Genomic DNA, 20202 nt, shown 5'->3' on the forward strand with positions numbered 1-20202 from the left:
TCATTAGTATAAGTGAATTAACTATATTCATTACAAAACTTTAAAGTTGTTTATATACGAGTCAGTGTCTCAAAATGTTATCATCTAAGTTTTAGTTTTGTATATTTGTTTATATTTAACAGGTATATTTCTTAAGTAATTCAGTTTAAATCAATATATTCTTTAATTAATATGCGACGAACTAATTAGAATAAATTGAATTGACTCGTCGTCATATATGTGTTTTACTTAATTTTGCATTTTACAAAATTTGTTACACCCCTAGATCAATGACATAGTAACTCAAGCACGGGTCTTGAACATGATAAATAACATATTAAAGGTTTTTAGGTATTTATACCTTTATTTGTTATTGTAATTCTAATATTTTGGTGAGGTATTATGAGAAGAAGAAGAAGGTTAATAAATTCACTTGGTTATATTTGAGAGAGATTGTACAAGAAAATACACTAGAGAGGATAAACGTTAATTTTCATTTTATATTTTATTATTTCATAAAAAATAAAATGAATAATACAAATTTAGAGTTCTTTTATTAACTATTAATTATATTATTATATGTGCATTCTAAACAAAATATTACCATTTATTTATTTTTCTCATAAAATTTAATCCCATATATATAATATTTTATTTATTTACTAGCATGCATTACAAAATGAGATTTATTATGATAATTAACTTGTTACTCTCTCGTGTTATGGTTAAGTGATGAAGAAATAACAAGTATGAAATGACTATTTTTTTCTCTAGTTGAACCTTACCAAAGAAATACCGTGTTGCTTATATGATATTTATATGATATAATTTATATATTTTTAAGCTGATAACTATTTTGCATAAGTGTATATAAATACGTGAAAAAAGTTTAAAGATATTAATTCATTAATGATGTGATATATCATATGTTTTACTAACAATGATATGTGAATTAATGAACATGATTGATTGTAAAATATGAAATATTGAACATTACTAAAATATTTTGAATGTGTAGATATGTATTGATGTGATATGTGTTAATAATTGTCAAATTGATGATACTCTTATTTATATAAGTAAAATTATCACACACGATGAATAACAAAAAAAATCACATTATGTTAAAGATGAGTTTTATTAGTACTCGATTATAAATATAGAAATGATGATATTATTAAAAAAAATTAAGAAGAATCTATACAATTGAGGAAAGACGATTAGACATATTAAGTTGTTAACATGTGTTAGTCTTTATGTGTTATACTAATTTTTTGAAATTAAGTTTGATGTGATTTGTGATGATAAGTAATTAATATAGAGCTGTACATTAAGTGATTTTCTTTTCCTAACAGAAAACTTAAAAAAATTGCATTAGATTATAAATAGGTTGAAGAATATATAAATAAATATTATCTAAATATTGATGTTTTTTCTCAAGTAAGATGGCTGCTATTAAATTATGCACTGATAAGAAGTTGTGCATGTTCCTTGAAAGTTGGCCAAAAAGAAGGCCGATTTGCCTTAATTTTGAGTGACTAATTCTACCCAACAAACGATTTATGGTGAATTGAATAAGGCGTTGGTTGCAAAGAAAAGGGTGTGAAAGAGAATTAAAATATTGAAAAAGGTTGAAAAAGAAAGAGACATGGAACCTCATTAATAAATGCACGCAAAAGACAACGCCGTCTTTCCACTTAAAAATTCATTTCTGTTTCAGCCCACCAATAATCTTTAAGTCTATTCAACCCCTCAATCTTAACGTAATTTAATTTCAACCCCTCTACCTCGACGTATTTGCCTAAATTATACATCAATGTAAACGTAAGACTACGAATTTCAATTAGTAGGGTTTGGGTATAGTGGTATAGTAGTATAGTAGTATAGTACGCGCATTTCAAAAGAATACTTTATGCTAGCCCGTAACTCTTTTATTTATTACGGTATCACTTTTCAAAGGTTGAACAATAATTACGAATATTTACTTATATTTTTCTTATTTAGACATAGAATATCATTAAAAGTAAACCATCAATTAATAAATTGAAATTTCCTTTTTAAATAAAACATAATGTAAAATTTATTTAAACATAAAATTTAAAACAACTCAAAACATTTAGAAATAAATCATAACTAAATAATGTAATAAACATTATTATTTTTAAGTTTAAATTATATAATATAATTATTTATGGTCCACGCTATAGACGAACATGTTATCGTATTTTGGAATTCGGAAATTGTCACTTTAACTTACATTTATTAGTTATAAAAATATAAAATTATATAAATATTTATCGGAGATCATAATTATTTATTTATCTTTAAATTATAACTCTGAATAACTTTTACATATATATATATATATATATATATATATATATATATATATATATATATATATATATATATATCATTAAGCTTTTACCTTTTTTCTCACGAAAATTCTTGCTACATTTTTTCTTTTCACTCTACCACCTATGATATAATAAATTTTATAAGAAAAATAAAACCGTTTATTATATTTATAAACCATCCTTTTTAAAAAATTTAAAAAACTAAATGTTTCGGTGTACATTTTCCTGTGTGTCTCTGTTGCTCCTGGATGTCTGGGATGCTTGCATTTCTTCAACTGTTGTCCTTCGTATTCACCAAAGGAGGGGGAGGTACCTGCAAAGATACTCCGACGTTCAAGTCAGATATGAGTTATGGAGCTGAAGCTCAGAAGAGAGTAATTGGATACTGCTCTCAAATATTATTCAGGATCTCTAGAGCATAAAGAGAACGTACCTGGACTTGGGTCCTGTCACTGTATTTATAAAGAATAAAAATAACCACCTTACCTAAAAGTGTGGTTAGTGGCTTTGACTGATATTTTAACTGTCTAAAATATCTAAGATATTTATGTTATTACATAAATATCCTTACTACATAACACTAAATAATAAAAATAAATTAAAATTAAAAAAAATATAACAGTCTAATATGACGTTAAAATTTTCAAATGCAATATTAAAAAGAAAATCTTAAATAATCCAAATATAAGTAGCAACTAAAAATATTACAAACACAATATTATAACAAAATAATTTAAAATCACAGACACGGCGAGTTAAGTACTAAAGAGTCTATATCTATTAAATTTTATAGTAAATATTGTTTGAAACTGTATTTGATTTCGACTTTTTAATGATGTAGAATGATTGGGGGTAGTAAATATAAGTAGTAATGATAATTTGAAAATTGAGTTTTTTATTTACGGTTAATATTTTACTTGTTAGTTAAATTATATGTTGAAATATGTTTGTTATTTTAAAAATATTTTCTAATATAGAAATCCGTATATACATATTAAATTATAATTTAGAAGTTTGCATAGTGGGTTTGATGTAGGATGAATAAAAAAGGGTAAACAAAATAAGTTGTTGCATTAAATTGTGTCGAACATGCTTCACAGGAAAATGTAACAAGTAGTACATTTTCATTTATATTATCATTTATGTTATGTTACGTACCAAACTTAATCAATCATACAGTTATTTGCCAGAAACTCATTTTTAAGTGTTGACCAATTATACGGATCAAAATACATTAACTGATTATGTAAATTTAAAATATCAATTATTTCATTCAATTAGTTTCTTATTAACAAAAGACAATACCAAACATTCTAAAATCTATGATTTCAAAGATAAATCCTGCATGTGAGCAATGATTTGATGAGGCGATAATTGTTGAATTAATCGGCTTTTAGACACTGCTTCTTATATGCACTTAAATTTCATTTTATATAAATTTTGAGTGGCCTTTTTTATTTTGACCATGAATTTATAAACTTCACTGTTTGATGTGTGGTTTTGAATTGTTGAAGTGTTACTGGTCTTTACACATGGTAAGATTTTAAGTAAGATTTGTAGTTTGATTTGTATTTTTTAATATGAATAAGTTTTCGTTTTAATTGTCATTAATGTAAATAATGTTTGACTCTTTTAATTTTTAAAAAGTATATCTCGAGTTCTTATAATAGAGTTTGTTTATTTATTTATTTGTCTATTTTTGAAATGGTGTACTTGGGTACACAGTTTACCAAAAGGTCCAAATTAAAAAAAAAAATAAAATCACCATAACAGTTAAGCCGTGTCCAACTTAAACGACATTAAAAAATGACTTGATTTAATTTGATCATAATATATATATTAATTTTCTGGATAACATATGAAATTGGTATAAGTTATATTGATACTTTAAATCGCATAGAACAAGATTTTAAGTAATTAAGTAATAAAAGGATTATGAAAAATATATTTTTATTAAAATATAAAGAATGTGAATTCCATCATATTCAATCGAATTAGAGTTTAATATAATATATGATTTTGTTAAAGTTTTAGGAAACATGACATTTATACTACTTCTTTGTTTTAAATATTAACTTTATGTATTATTTTATTTTTTTCTACATTATCTATATTATTTTATCATTGTTTATTATTCTTGTTATTATTATTTTATTGAGAGTAATTAAGATATAAGTCTAAAACACACACAAATCTTATATCATTGTTTGTTATTATTTTACTATTGAGAGTAATTAAGATGTGAGTTTAAATCACACACCAATTTCATACTGAATAAAAATGAGAGAATTAAATATTAAATAAAAATAATATTGATAAACTTATTATTTTAAAGTTGTATATGAAAAGTAATGATAATTCTTTTGTGTTGGTTTCAATCGAATTACATTTATAAAATTTATCTATAAATTTTTTAATAATATTGTACTGTATAATATGTACGGGTCGGCATGTGAGAAATTCATAATTCATTATGAATAATCGATCGGCTCATGATGGGACCAGCTCGTGATGGCCATATTAAATACGATATTAATGAGTAATTAACAAATTATTGCCTAAAAATATATTGTGTAATATTTGATTGATGTACAAGTAAAATAATTTTAATCTATCATAATAAAATAAAGATTTTTTTGAAAAAGATATTCGACTTAAGCATAGTATCTTTTGTTAGTCAACAACTCATCAAAATGAATTATATTATCTCGAAAAGGATTAGATGATCAAGGATTAGAGTATAGGAAGGACGACAGATCCTTCAACAAATTCAACTAAACATATATATATATATATATATATATATATATATATATATATATATATATATATATATATATATATATATATATATTATTTATATTTATGTAAAGTAATCTTATTTAATTTATTTTGACAATGATAATAGGATGCTTAAATCTTAAACCCTCTCAAGATTTACCAATGACTTATGATTCCACTCGTTTTCATACATGAAGCCGTTTTAAAAAAAAAATCTAAAAAAGAAAGTGAAAGTTTTAATATATATGAAACGCGAAAAGTAGTAGATTTCAATATTCCACCGGCGATTGGAAAAGGAAAAGTATGAATGTATTTTAAAAGGCCACACTTGGTGAACAATTACTGTAAGAAGCAATCCAGATATTAACACTTATTTTTAAATTAGGCCCAGCTTAACTATCCATTAATTAATTTTCTCCTAACAAACTATTCCACAAATGCCATATGCCCAACATGTGACCCAAACATGCTTCCATTTCAATCTAGAATCCATACAACCAAATTTTAAATTTTAAATAATAATATTACATTTTGGATTACTGAGTTATCATTACATTTTTAAATTCATAAGCAGATTCCTTTATAAATAATCTTTAAAACTTAAAATTGACGTTTTTTTGAGGTTATCTTTTCGTGCTAAAATGAAATGAAAAGTAATTAAAAAAAAATATTACATAGGTTGTAAAGTTATATTTTCGTTAATCATTAATATTTTAAAACCAAGGAGTTCATTTGAATTTATTACATTTAAAAACTGGAAAAAAATGTTACGTCTTAACCTCCTTCATTTTTAATAAAATGTAAAAATTTACGATATGTTGTAGATGTAACACAAAATCAGAGAACAAAATTTCTAATAAAAGTTAGAACACAATTAATTCCAATTTATACAAACTCTTAATAATGTCAACTTTCACCAGTTAATTATTATTATTATTATTATTATTATTATTATTATTATTATTATTATTCAACCTTAAATATCTGCTAGGACCCCTCTTATTGGTCCCACTTCATAACATGTAGCTACTTCTTTTGAATTTCAAACTTGAGTCCTGTTTTAGTTTTGGATCTACCGAAACACATTTCAATGTCATGGGTAATTTTATCAATTTCCCTCTTTAAATGTATTTTCAAGTCAAATTACATTCACGAAAAAAAATAAAAACAAAGATGTCTACCATGAAATTAAACTTTAGAGAGTTTGAAAATTTTGGAACAATCAAGTGCCGCTCTCCTAATGTTTATATTATTTAATAGGTTAAATTCATGTATTTTATTTGTAATAAACATTTTCTTTACCATATTTCGTATCGGTAATTTTTTTCCTACAAGAGTTAATTAATTCAGTCGTTGTTGAGATGTTTATGTAAAATATTGATTTATTTTAAAACCGTCCTGAGAAATCATGTGATTGAAACTAATCTTTACAGTTCAGTAAATTAACGTATTTCATGAATCACTTAGTTTCGTGATGTTCTAGTTATCATTTGCGTCATAAATTTGTCTCACCGTGATCTCATCTCTTAAGTATGATTATATAAAATATTAGGAAAATTAATGATTTGATTTGTCGCCTGCGTGGGTGTACCTTCATATATTATGGGATTCTAAACTTTAAGGTTAAGGGTATTTGAATAATTTACACTCTCAAAACTAGAAAAAACAAAAAACCTTCCAAACTTTTTTTCACTTCTCTCAACCCTTTCTCTTTCATCTCTATCACTTCAACATTTTCTCTATCATCCCTAGTATAGTTTCAACTAAACACTCGTCTTCCTTCCTTACCCAATTTGTTTTTATCTCATCTCCATAATCTCTCTCACCTACACACAAAATTATTTTGTTATTAAAGTGGAGAACAAATGAACGAACAAAAACAAGAACAACAAATTGCGATGTCGCGGGGTGTTTTTAATTAAATTATAACGTTTTTTAGATTCGAATCTAAAAAAAAGATGTAAACAACTAAGATAAAAAAAAAATAATTCAAAAAATGATGAAATATTTCGTTCCAATTTAATTGAATATAGTAAAAAAGAGATAGTACAAAAAAAAAATACATAGATCTGTAATTATATTTTGTTTCAAATTATCAGTATTTTAGTTTTTTCTTAAGTATTTTTTATGATATTATTGTCCCAACCTATCCATGAATCTAAGAAATAGTGAGAATTATTTATTTCTAGTGAGAATTCTTGATTTCTCTCAATATCTCTCTCAATTCGAAAGTTCAGGATTTGAATTGATGTCCTTTCTCGAATCCTCCTAATTGTATTGATTTATCCGAAAGAATTCACTTCAATTGGATTTGTGTGGGTAAGAGAGAGTACGGAGATGAAAGAGAAATAAATTAGATAAGTGAGGAAGGTGAATTAGAGTTAGACGAGTGTTTCTGATTTTTGTTCAGTTGAGGCTAGGATATGGATGACAAATAAAAAGTTGGAGTGAGAGAGATGAAAGAAAAAAGGTTGAGAGGAATGAGAGAGAGGTGAGTAAGGGTTTTTTTTTTTTAAGTTTTAAAAGTAAAAATTATTAAAATACCGTTAACCTTAAAACTCAAAATCCATAATATATAAGAGTATTTTTGTCTATTAAAACTCGATACACATCACTAAAATGTACCAACTGAAAAACAGGCCTACGACTCACTCGATACACATTACTAAAATGTACCAACTCAAAAACAGATCTACGACTCACACGTATATATATATATATATATATATATATATATATATATTCTAAGTTAAGGAATAGTATTATTTAGAAATAACATTGTAACGATGATTCAATATTTTAATCACATAATTGAGTTGTAAATGGAAACATATAAACACATGTCTTAACAATTTAACTTATCATTTTATAAAGACTAGCTTTTTCCCTTAAAAAGAACTTGTTATTATAATTTAATGTTAAAGATGATTTATTATTTATTTTACGGTTTATGAATGTTAAAGTTTATTTATTATCTTTTTCGTTAAATGTAAGCTTTTGATTCAAATGATTTAATTATTGTTGTTCGTTGCATCACTAGACTACGCGATCTTGAAATGGTAAGTATTCTGGTAATATCTCATGAACGTTGGAAAATTTGATCTGAGTTTTATTGTTAAATTATTGAAATAATAATTTTACTTTTTTTTTAAGATTTACATTTATTGGCGATCTTATATCATGAACAATTGCAAACATTTTAGTCCTTTTATGTACAATTGTTTTATCATAAATGGTACGGAATGCGCTATACGAAAATTGGGGAATCTTGCAATATTAAAAAGATGAAAGTTGTAGTTGCATTTTGAAAAAGTACACTTGGCGACGATGACGCGTACATAATTACGTATTTGGACAAAGATTAGCCCAAAATCTAGCGTATGTAGCAGTCAGTATAGAGTACACGCGACCCAGCAAGTAGCATATAAATAATTACCGTGTAACATTTTTGCTGCAGATAAGAAAATTTGAAAATAATAATAATTTTTTGATATTTTTCGGAGGCAACCAATTAGAGTGGGTCCCAGAGAGGGAAAAATTTCTTCTTGTGTTTTCTTATTCTTTTTGGACATTTTTTTTCTTCTTCGTTCTTTCTTCTTCTCCTCGGCTTCACACAGTTCTCTCATTGCTTATTTTTCTTCCATTCAGCAATTCTTCCATTCTTCATATCTCTCCTTTCTCTTGCTTACCCTCTTCTCTTTCCTAAAAAACGATTGCGACTTTGCCTACGTGGCTCGGTTTCTTTGACTCGTTCACACTAAATTCTTTGCTTATCTCTCAAAACAGTGCATTTTTGCGGGTTTAGGAGTTCGGATTCATTTGGAGGTCACATCCTTGTATTCGTTTTTGGGTTTGCTTTGACGGTAAGGTGTGCATTTCTTCATATTTTTTTTTTGTTTTAAAAATCAAATTTTGTGCACTTCTTTTAAGTCTTGATGGGAGTTGAAAATGGCAGTTTTCTCGATGAATCTCGGTCTAACATGGGAGATTTGATTGAAAACAGAAGATTTGATTGAGTGTTTTTTCTGATTTTGGTGGATCAGTCGTATGTGGATTTCCTTTTGTCTACAAATATTGTTTCTACATTGAGCTTTGATTCATTTATTCATTACTGTTCGCATTGCTCGCCATTTTAAAAGTTCCAATTCGAGATTTTGTGTTCTCAACTCTTTGTCAATGCATTGTTTACAAATAAATCTACAACTGTAGTTCTTCATTGATTTCTGTGGGACTCTTGAATCTGAGCCTTCTCGGTTGTTTCTACTAAATCTTTTGATCTTGTATGGAATGTTGGCTATTGTTTAGAAATTATTATCGCAAACATATCACCTTAATTGATAAGTTTTTTGGTGCACTGTCATACTATAAATATTTAATTTTTTCGCTCTCCCGATGGAAACCATGCTTTCTTGCCCGCAAGGTTTGTTTGATTCAACTTACTGCAAAACTGTTCTGTATTTCCTTTGTTTATTGCATCAATCCATACAACAAAAAAAAGGCCGATTTCTTACCTTGGGTGCTCTTCTTAAAATGATGTTTGATAATTTTCCTGTTTCCATGAATTTGAACGTGTTCATATTTTACGAAGGGGCTTTCCCCCTCTTTCTCTCTGGAAATCTTTTTCCTAAAATAAATTAATTAAGTCCAGGCAATTCTTTCTAATTTCTATGATTATTCTTTTATACTCTATGATAACAGTTAGGGTCTTTAAATAGTTGGTTTTTATTCTAGGATTATATAAGAACTTTGATATTGAGTGCTATTGAGAATTTCAGCTTTTATTTATTTAGGTAGATATGCCTTTTCCTCTTTCTTTTCAATCTTTAAATTACATGTGACAATTTTAATTTATGTACACATTTTAATTTGCATATGTTGTGTTTGATGACTATTATTTTTGTGAAAAGGAAAGTGAACTGAAATTGAATTTATGCATCTACATTCTTTTCTTTGGAGAATTTATTTTATTCTAGTTGGGCTTTATAGAGTAGGATTATGAATTAGTTCAACAAAGAGAAAAAAGAATGTCAAATCTCATTCAGTACTTATACTTTTGTTTGTACCAGAATTAGTGTTGGATCGGATGTGTATTATGTGCCATTATTGTGGTGCGGGCTTGTCAGAATCAAATTTTGACAATAAAAAAGAGGGTAATGAGAGTAGTCTAAAGTTCAATGCCAAAGTTTCCATTAGGCCTTGCAAATCCTGTGGAGAGAAGCTAGAGCGAGCAAATTCGAAGTGGCGTAGTAATAGTCCGTTTGTGACACCATATGTCAGTCCAACTACATCATTGCAAAGTACTGATAGCTGTGTCTCCACCTGCAGTAAATTACCATCCCTCTGTTTTCATCTATAATGCTGATGATGTTTGTCTTATATTGCAATATGGTTTTATATAACTGAGTTATTCTTGAATATCTGATATTTCAGGTGACTTTTCAGTTGATGTGAACTCATGTGACAGGTACTTAGCTACGTCCAAACAGAGTTGTGAATAAAATATTTAACTTAGCTGTGCTCAAATACCTGCTTTGTTTCTTGTGCTAGGAATAGTCAAGAAGAAAGTACAGTTGAAGGTGGTGTAGAAGATCTCGGTTATCAAGTGAATGGTTCACAAAAAGTAATGGAAAACTATTCCGAAGAAAGCAATAACAACAATGAGGGTTACACAGTGAGAGATGTGGAAATTGCACAAGGGCATAACCTTCAAGAAGAAAAAGCTTATCATTCTGAAGACCCTATTGAATCCTCTGTCGAGGAAACTGAATATTCTCTTCCAGATGATCTGGAAGTCCAAACTTGGGAACCTCCTGAGCCGGAGAACCCACAGGATGACATGGACAATAGTGTGACCTGTAATGACGATGATGAAGACCACGGCATGGGGATTGCAAACTTGGGTGAGCCAATTTCTATCAATAGTTCTGAGGATGAATTAAGTGGGACCTATAGGTTCAAAGAGGAAAAACTAAGAGCAATGGAAGAAATGATGAATGGCAAATTCAAGGCACTTGTTGGTCAGCTTCTTAAATCTGTAGGAGTTTCCCCTTCGGACGAAGGTGATAAGTGTTGGGTGGACATAGTTACATCTTTATCATGGGATGCCGCTTCTTTTTTGAAGCCTGATGCAGTAGGAGGTAGTACAATGAATCCTGATGGATATGTTAAAGTCAAGTGCATTGCTGCTGGTTCTCGTGGCCAAAGGTAAATGTAGTTTGTTCATTAAGAATTTTCTTTCTGACATTTCTATTTATTGTTTTTACATATACTCCCACTAACAGGTTATGGTGGAACTTTTACTTCAGAGAATTTTTGTTTCAAATTTGTTATGGTTATAGTTGGACATATCAACAACTTAGTTGGACTTATGTTGTGAGTGTTTATGTGGCTGTTTGAGAGAGTTTATGAAAATACCTTATGACTTATCCAGAAGATGGTTTTGGCTGATCTTAATAAGTTCCAAAGGATAGGTTTATGTGAAGCTTAAAAGACCAACCTCCAAATTCCAACAGGGCCAAAAATATAAAATGAGCACTGTGATTTTTTTTCTTCCTTAAAATTGAATACATTTTTTTATTCACTTCTTCACCCAAATTAATATAGATACTAATTCCTACATGGATACAAAATGTATATTTGTTGCTAATATTTTTTCTCTACATTTCTTTCTTTTCCACTAAAAATATATTTTAATTAAAATACATTTATATTTTTATCTGTGGCCAGTGATTTCTTTTACATGTCGTAAGTTTTTTGTTTCCTTCTAAAATGGTATGTAGTGATGAAATTTTATTATAGTATACTATTTTATATACTTATATTTATTTATACTCATGATAGCGATTTTTAAGTGTATATCATGATTTAATGATACATATATAATTTTAACACTTTAATCGAGTTTTTATTAAATATTTGATATTTTAAATTTTTGATACGTGTCTCTTAATTTTTTTTAAATTAATGAGACTTATGAAATGTTTTTAAAATTTAACTTTATCTTTTGATTCCCACATATAGTGCAATGCAAAAGAAGGAAATAGCAGAAAAAAACGATGAGTGAGAAATACAGAAAGGAAGACGTGAAAACTGAAAGAGAACTTAATGATGAACATGAAAGAGGTCACGTGACTGTTTTTAGTTTGGATAGTAGATTTAGGCCTAACGGTTACTATTCCACCGTCTCATCTCTTGTAATGAACTAGCGTATAAAATTAGCTTGCCATTTTGATTCATAATAGCAAATTTTAATGAAAATATTTTGTGCTTCAGTCAACTAATCAGAGGTTTGGTCTTCAAAAAACATGCTGCTCACAAGCATATGCCAACTAAGTATAAAAATCCTAGATTATTACTGATTAGCGGCGCACTTGGTCATTCTATTGATGGCCTGTCCTCATTTGACTCCATGGACCAGGTAACTTAATTAGATTACATTCTGTTATTCACATTCCATTCACTAGCTGATTGTTTCTTTACTTACAGGAGAAGGATGATCTGAAATCTAAAATGGATCGTATTGAAATGTGCCATCCAAATGTTATATTAGTGGAGAAAACTGTCTCTCGTGATATACAAGAGTCAATTTTGGCAAAGGGAATGACACTTGTGCTTGATATGAAGCTTCACCGTCTGGAAAGAGTTGCACGTTGTACTGGTTCACCAATTTTATCATGTGATAATTTGAATGGTCAAAAGCTAAGACACTGTGAGTTTATTTATTTTGAGAAGTTTGTGGAGGAACATGATGGGGTTGGTGAAGGAGGAAAGAAGCCCATCAAGACTTTGATGTTCATTGAGGGCTGTCCTACACGATTGGGCTGCACGGTATGCCATTATCTGTTGCTTGGAATCTCTGTTTTCTTATTTATTCTAGTTCTTAATCTTCCAAACTAAACTCCTTTTCTTTGGTGACATTGCAAATTTTTGTGTTTACTTTTACGTGCATTTATTTGAAAGTACACATGCTTGTATAGCTGATCATTTTGTCTCTTTAGCATGCCATGATAATGAAGCCTCAATTTGGATGGATACCATACTACCCTTACAGCTGTATATGTCAATATATTGAACAATGAAGTAGCACTTTTCACGTAATTGATACTGATTTTCACTTTGAAAGTATGAGATAGAAATGTGACGTAGAACCATTGGTGTATTTTGGCCTAGAGGGTGAAGACTCACAATGAGTAATCCACTTATATTCCTGGCCAATGCTGAACATCTTAACAAACCTTTCACACCTATGAGTAGTTAGATTTAAAATAAAACCATTCCTGTGCCTTCACATAATAAATTTGAACGCTTCCATAGATCTGTAAAATGCCTGAGGAGTATTGGCTGAGTGACTTTGGATGCAGGAAATTTCAAACAATGTTTGTTTCATTATTATCAGCATATTAGTAAGTTAAAAGGTGGTTATAATCCTTTTTTCTAAGATGCTCCTATAGGGTATTTATTGTCTAATCCGTGCTTAATTTATGTGTATCTCAACTATTATTGACCTTCATCTGTCATTATGAACATGAAATTATAGTTTGGCCTTTCTTCCCGTCTAAAGTTTTGGATGTTGTTAACTGCTACTTTGCCTGCCATTGCAGATTTTACTGAAAGGAACTCACAGTGATGAACTGAAGAGGATTAAATGTGTCTTGCGCTGTGCAGTTGTCATGGCATATCACCTAATTCTTGAAACTTCATTTCTTGTTGATCAGAAAGCTATGTTTTCTACCGTTCCATCTTCGAGTGTCACAGATATCTTGCCAACCAATAAAGATTCCTGTGATTCAGCATCGACTAATTCAAGTATTCCATCTCTTGAGTATTCTGGTGAAAATGGAATAGTTAGTACTGATATTGTTATATGCAATGGACTTCAAGAAAAAAATACAAATGGAAACAACTTAGTAGAGGAGTTTTCTCCATTCTCTTGTGAACCATATAATCCTGCTGTCTTTTCTGGGTTCTCAGCTATTTCATCTTCTCTTAAGAAAGTTATGGGGGATAGTTTTCCCTTTGCTTCTTCTGCTCCTTATCAATCTTTATCAGCATACTTTGGCTTCAATGGAAGGAAGCCTGATGGTCAGGTTGATGAGTCAATTTCTGTTTTAAACTCTCCAGAGGCTGATGGAATTACCATGATGGAAGGAAAAAATCATTCTAATGAAGTGAAGTCACTTAATGATGGGCAATCCCTGACTTCCCCCGTGTACATAGATTCCAGTGGCAATATAAGTAAAGATGGCCATAATGATAGAAAAGAACTCCAAAGTAAAGATGATATCAATTCAGTATTGGATTCTCAGAGTATTTTGGTCTTGATGTCTAGCCGGAATGCCTTAAGAGGCACTGTATGCAAGCAAAGTCATTTTTCCCATATTATGTTCTACGACAATTTTGATATTCCACTTGGAAAGTTTCTTCAGGACAACTTGCTCAATCAGGTTTTCATTGCTTTTTCTCTCTTCCTCTACTTTATTTAGTGACTATTGGTAATCATATGATACAGAGCGTGATTCTGAATCATTTGATAAAGGTATAGTTACATTACAGCTAGCTAAATAGTATGTAGGTACTGAAGTTTCAAAATGCAATATCATTCTTGTGTGTATTTTCTCTGTAAAACAAGGTTGGACTAGGTTTTTGTTCTAATTGATTGTTATTGTTTTATATACAGACAAGACTTTGTGATGCCTGTCAAGAATTGCCAGATGCTCACTTTTATTATTATGCTCATCACAATAAACAGCTCACAATACAAGTTAAACGGTTGCCCCTGGAAAAACGTTTGCCTGGGGAGGCAGAAGGGAAAATTTGGATGTGGAGCCGTTGTCGAAAATGCAGTTCTGGTTCTACAAAGAGAGTGTTGATATCTACCACTGCCCGTAGTCTATCATTTGGAAAATTTTTGGAACTTGGCCTTTCTCGCTATTCTTCTAGCAGAAAATTGAGTTGTGGCCATTCTCTTGATAGGGATTTTCTCTATTTCTTTGGGTAAAATTATCTATATATTCCTTTTTCATAGTATAATCGGCTTTGTACTTGTTTTGGTTTATCTTTAACATGTTCAATATTTGTTTTAGAGAAACAGATGTATTGTTTGACATGTCACCTTCACTTCTAAGGTCTGATGATTATGAATTAGGCTATTAAGTAAAATTTAGTTTATTTTCTTTTGTGCTGATACAAATTTGAAGTGCCACCCAAGTACTTTTAAGATTTAGGAATGTTCCTTAATGTAAGGTGCTTTTTTTTGTGTTGTGCTCAGTAGTATAGACTCCATGATTTGTGACTTGATAAACTCAAGGAGGGTTTTATTGATGCTGGGTTTCGTTTTGTCTTTCCTTATCATGCAGATTAGGTCACATGGTTGCTATGTTCAGATATTCTTCTGTCACCACATACACTGTGTCTATGCCTCCTCAGAAACTGGAGTTCAATGGTGCAATGAGACAAGAGTGGCTTTTGAAAGAGACTAAGAATGTATGCTTCCTATTAGGCTATTTTTATATAGATATTTCTTTCTTTCGTTTGTAGGGGCTGAAATATAATATACATAAGTTGAGAAAAGTTTTGTTCTTAATTCTCATACATTACCTGCATATAAAGTATCTTTAATTTTCTTTGTTTTAAGGTGTATATGAAAGGCATATCATTATTCAGAGAAGTTGCAAACTGTTTGAAGACAATACAATTTGATGGCCTTGGAGGATCAATTAGAGATTTCTCTGAGGTTGAGAAGATGTTAAAGCAAGAGCAAGAAGAGTTTGAGGTTAGCTTTCTGTTTTGAAATGATTGAGACATTTCTTTTTACATGGAACCAACTCAAGTCCTAATTTTAATGTGTTTATACGAGTTGTCTCTTTTCTAGCTATAACCTTAAATTTGGATTTGTATTTGTTTAATTTGATATGCTAGAATGCATTAACAATAGTGATAATAATACATAAAATGGAAGTTTTAGTCTGTGATGGTATTAGCGCAATAAAAGTCTGAAGTTTGATATTGCTGTTACTATAGCTCTAACCAAAGTTTCATTGCCAATGCAAAATTTAGTTTTTTGTTTAATGTGGACAGGTTTAATTTATTGCTAGTGATACATTAGTTTTGGATTTTCATTTCAAGTTTTGCTCCGGATGGAAGCCTTACATATTGTGATTACTATGGTGAATATTAATTTCCTCGGACTTCTTGTGTTCTGATAACAGGAAAATGTCAAGACTGCCATTGCTAAAAAAGGGGATCCAGACCAGGCTTCCTTCAAACTTCTCACTTTGAACCGGTTAATGTGGGATCTTTTGATTCAATCCTATGTGTGGGCTCAACGGTTGTACCCATTACGCTCACTTGATAGCTTAAGACTTGAATCTGATGTCTCTGAGAAAGTTAGTCAAGATGGGGATATAGAAATTACGTTTGACACACCTGTTCAAGTAGATGAACTACCAATAAAGGAAATTCCAATTGGAGGACCTCTTCTGGACTGTAATGAACAAGATGATCCATCTAACACACAGGATGTGAAAGTACCTGTTGTTGATGATTTGATATCAAGGAGATCTTCTGACCAAAAGTTGAAATTGAGTCTGGATGTTTCCACTCAGTTACCAGATCATCTTGAAGTACGCAAGAATTCTCCAGTTTCTACAGATATTCCAGCTAATAATCCAGTTGCAGATTTGAAGCTATTAAGTAAAAGTGCTTCCAATTCACCAGTTTCCAACTTGCTGGATTCAAATGATTGGTTCTGGAAACCATTTACCGACATTCGGCAGATAGGCATAAGGGAATTCCAGAAAAGATTATTGCAAAAATTTGAATCTGTAAGCAGCTCCGTTGCTGAATATATACCCACGGCCAATCAATTAATCACCGATGAAGGTACACGGTTGCATATCCCTCTCAAGACTGACAATCATGTTGTGTCTGACTTCGAGGGTGAACCCTCAAGTATTATTGCTTGTGCACTGGCCTTATTGAAAGATACATATGAGGTATCAGAAATTGATGATGAGGACGATAGAAATGAAACTGGTATAACTTCAAATTCATCAGAAAGTTTGCATAGCTTGACTAATGGTACCTTAACTTCTTTACAATCATTTTCAAGGAGTTCTTCAGATTCTGAGTCTGTACATTCTGCAGCAAGCAGTTCAGAAGAGTCACGGGCCTCTCGTGCTACAGAAAACCATAGCATAGAGATTGCTATGGGTGGTGCAAAATCACTTGGCAGGGAAAAATATTCAGTGATATGTCATTATTTCAAGCAGTTTCGTGAACTTAGAAACTGGTGTTGCCCATCCGAGCTTGATTTTATTGCTTCATTAAGCCGCTGTAGGAATTGGGATGCCAAAGGTGGAAAAAGCAAGTCCTATTTTGCAAAAACACTTGATGACAGATTCATCATAAAGGAAATAAAGAAGACAGAACTTGATTCATTTTTGGGGTTTTCTTCTTTGTATTTCAAACACATGAGAGAGTCATTTGAGTCTGGAAGTCAAACTTGTCTTGCAAAAGTCTTGGGGATCTATCAGGTTGGTGAGCTGTTTGCGCATCTTTTTCTTTTCCATTGGCTAACTTTTTCACCAAATTGTTAAATTTCAGTCTCTATTTACGTTTTTTTTTTTACTTTTAGTTCCTACATTTAACAAAGTATTGTAGTCCCTCAACAGGGATCTTGCTTTTCCTAGTTCTTTTGGGATTAAAGCTGAAATAAAAGCAAGTACACAGGGGAACTAAAGCAAAAGAAAGCCGTATATAATTAAAATAGTGTTACATTTTCTACCTTCATGGAATTTTAAGCATGTCAATCTGAATGCAGGTTACTAAAAGACATGTCAAAAGTGGAAAAGAGGTTAAATATGACCTCATGGTGATGGAAAATCTTACCTACAATCGAAATATTACTCGCCAGTATGATCTTAAAGGTGCTCTTTTTGCCCGGTACAATTCTGCTGCTGATGGTGATGGAGATGTTCTTTTGGATCAGAACTTTGTGAATGACATGAACTCTTCCCCATTATATGTCAGTCATAAAGCAAAGCGTGTTCTTCAACGCGCTGTTTGGAATGACACATCTTTTCTGAATGTAAGTCTGCATTGCAAGCATTTTGCCTATAAGCTTAACTTTTCTGATTGAATTGTAGTATTTCTCTGAACTAATTTCTTTGGTTAATACATGGAGTATATGTTAGGATTCCAAATGAGTTTGGTCACATTAAGTAGGAATGAGCACATATAAGAAATAAGATCCACATATCCATTGTCTTAAGGTTAATACATGGAGTATCTTGATTTTCTTATATGGAATGTTCATAACTTATTGGTGTTGAACCTTCCCCACGTTTTCCTTAATGAAAACCCAATAGTATATTTGGTAGCACAATTCATTTGAATGTGATCCATATTTTCAAATTATGGGAATTCATATAATTCCTCCCTAGTTCTCCCTACTAAATGCCCCTGCAATCCATCGTGGTATTTGTTCCTAAATTCTTCATAAAAAGCATATATAATCATGCCATTACGTTACCCTTATTCTTGAATTTGTTTTTGTTTTGGACTTCTTTTCCTGATTATCTGACATTGTTTATTTCATTGTTTGCTCAATATGCAGTCAATCAATGTGATGGATTACTCCTTGCTTGTTGGAGTAGATTCTCAGAAGCGCGAGCTAGTCTGCGGGATCATTGATTATCTCAGGCAATATACATGGGACAAGCATCTTGAGACATGGATGAAGTCATCACTTGTTGTGCCAAGAAATGTGTTGCCAACTGTAATCTCTCCTAAAGAATACAAAAAGAGGTTCAGAAAGTTTATGTCTACATATTTTTTTAGTATTCCAGATCACTGGTGTTCTCAGAAATCTTCCAATCCTTGCAAACTTTGTTGCTCAGGGGAAGAAGATGATGATCATCCTTCCCCAGAAAAGCCCTAGTACAAGAGTGACGAGTGCTTTCTCTGTCCAAATCTATTGATTTCTTTCCAAAATATATATACAAATTTGAGAATTTATGCAAGTAGTTAGCAATGTATATAGACAATCAAATATTGATTGTAAACCTAGCCCTGCTATTCTGCATTTTTTAGCGAATTTCTAGGGATGCTGTCATTTACAGGTCCATCCTCTCCCTGTAAGAGAAAAGTAAATTTTTGTAAAGCCTATGGTAAATGTAAAGGTTTATTTAATCAATGAAGAGAGCTTGCCTTTGCAATCTTGGTTTTTGCTTCTTTACATATTACAATGAAACCACATTCTTTACCAGTTATTATTACTACTTGAATGGACAGCCCTGTTACTAGACTCGTCAATTTGGCCGCACTAATATGGTTTGGCCCTGACCCACGTGGGTTGGGGTCAGAAAAGTCCACAGGACCAAAAAGCTCCTCATAGAAAAAGCCCATAAGGTCAAAATATCTATAAAAGCCCTGTGGGTTAGGGTCAACCTATGGGTCTTTTTTTTAGAATTTTTTTTTATTTTAAATACAAGAAAAAATGTAATTAATTCTAATTTGTTACAAGTCTAAGTGTTATAATTTTTAAAAATGATCCAATTATATTTGATAGACCAAAATTACCTAATTATCTTTTTTATTATATAAAATAAATATTTATTTTCGTACTTAAAATTCTATAAATAATCTTGTTTGAATATATAAATTATATATTGAATTTAAATTATGATATAATATTTCATTTTTTCTAGAAGTTCTAATCTTAGACAACAATTCCATTTTTCCATATACACTGTCACACCTATAATAATCTAGATTTCTTCTGCAAAAAATTAGACAAATAATTAATTTGGCCCAAAATACAAACAATAAAAAGATAATGTAAAAAAACAGAAATTCAAAGATAACTCATGTTGAAAGACAAAGGTATAGAAAACTCCAATAATTTAAGTGACTACTAATTAAATTCTTTCAATTTATTTTATACTTTGCAAAAAAAAAATTTGTCATAAGAATTATCTTATATCATTAGCAAAGCAAATAAAAAAAAGCATTTTTACAAGCCAAACTAAGACTAGAAATCATCAAATTCATATTAGAGATCTTTATTTGAATTACAACTTATCAT

The 20202-nt window shown here is 30.3% G+C and overlaps 1 protein-coding gene across 8 annotated transcripts; it reads left to right on the top strand.

Moving 5' to 3' along the window:
- Positions 1–8673: 8673 nt before the first annotated feature.
- On the top strand, positions 8674–19333 carry LOC108326069 (putative 1-phosphatidylinositol-3-phosphate 5-kinase FAB1D). Of its 8 annotated transcripts, none has more exons than XM_017559328.2 (13): positions 8674–8985; positions 10184–10441; positions 10548–10581; positions 10665–11321; positions 12390–12534; positions 12603–12944; positions 13718–14560; positions 14794–15110; positions 15473–15599; positions 15751–15888; positions 16325–17650; positions 17938–18204; positions 18733–19333. In XM_017559328.2, exons 2-13 carry the CDS (start codon positions 10201–10203, stop codon positions 19054–19056), a joined length of 4761 nt encoding a protein of 1586 aa, XP_017414817.2. In that variant the 5' UTR covers positions 8674–8985; positions 10184–10200; the 3' UTR covers positions 19057–19333. The 8 variants fall into 8 exon arrangements, with proteins under 8 accessions (XP_017414817.2, XP_017414816.2, XP_017414818.2 ...); XM_017559327.2 differs by having other exon boundaries at positions 8674–8980; XM_017559329.2 differs by having other exon boundaries at positions 8674–8980; positions 10671–11321.
- The last annotated feature ends 869 nt before the right edge of the window (positions 19334–20202 follow it).

This window comes from Vigna angularis, chromosome 3 (genome assembly GCF_016808095.1).
Source record: "Vigna angularis cultivar LongXiaoDou No.4 chromosome 3, ASM1680809v1, whole genome shotgun sequence".
Classification (NCBI taxonomy): Eukaryota; Viridiplantae; Streptophyta; class Magnoliopsida; order Fabales; family Fabaceae; genus Vigna; species Vigna angularis.

Bases quoted from the DNA above. Each gene is read 5' to 3' on its own strand.
- LOC108326069 (XM_017559328.2), top strand. From the start codon at position 10,201: ATGTGTATTATGTGCCATTATTGTGGTGCGGGCTTGTCAGAATCAAAT. The intron at 15,889-16,324 runs GTTAGCTTTCTG...TTCTGATAACAG, and splicing joins AAGAGCAAGAAGAGTTTGAG to GAAAATGTCAAGACTGCCAT. The intron at 18,205-18,732 runs GTAAGTCTGCAT...CTCAATATGCAG, and splicing joins ATGACACATCTTTTCTGAAT to TCAATCAATGTGATGGATTA.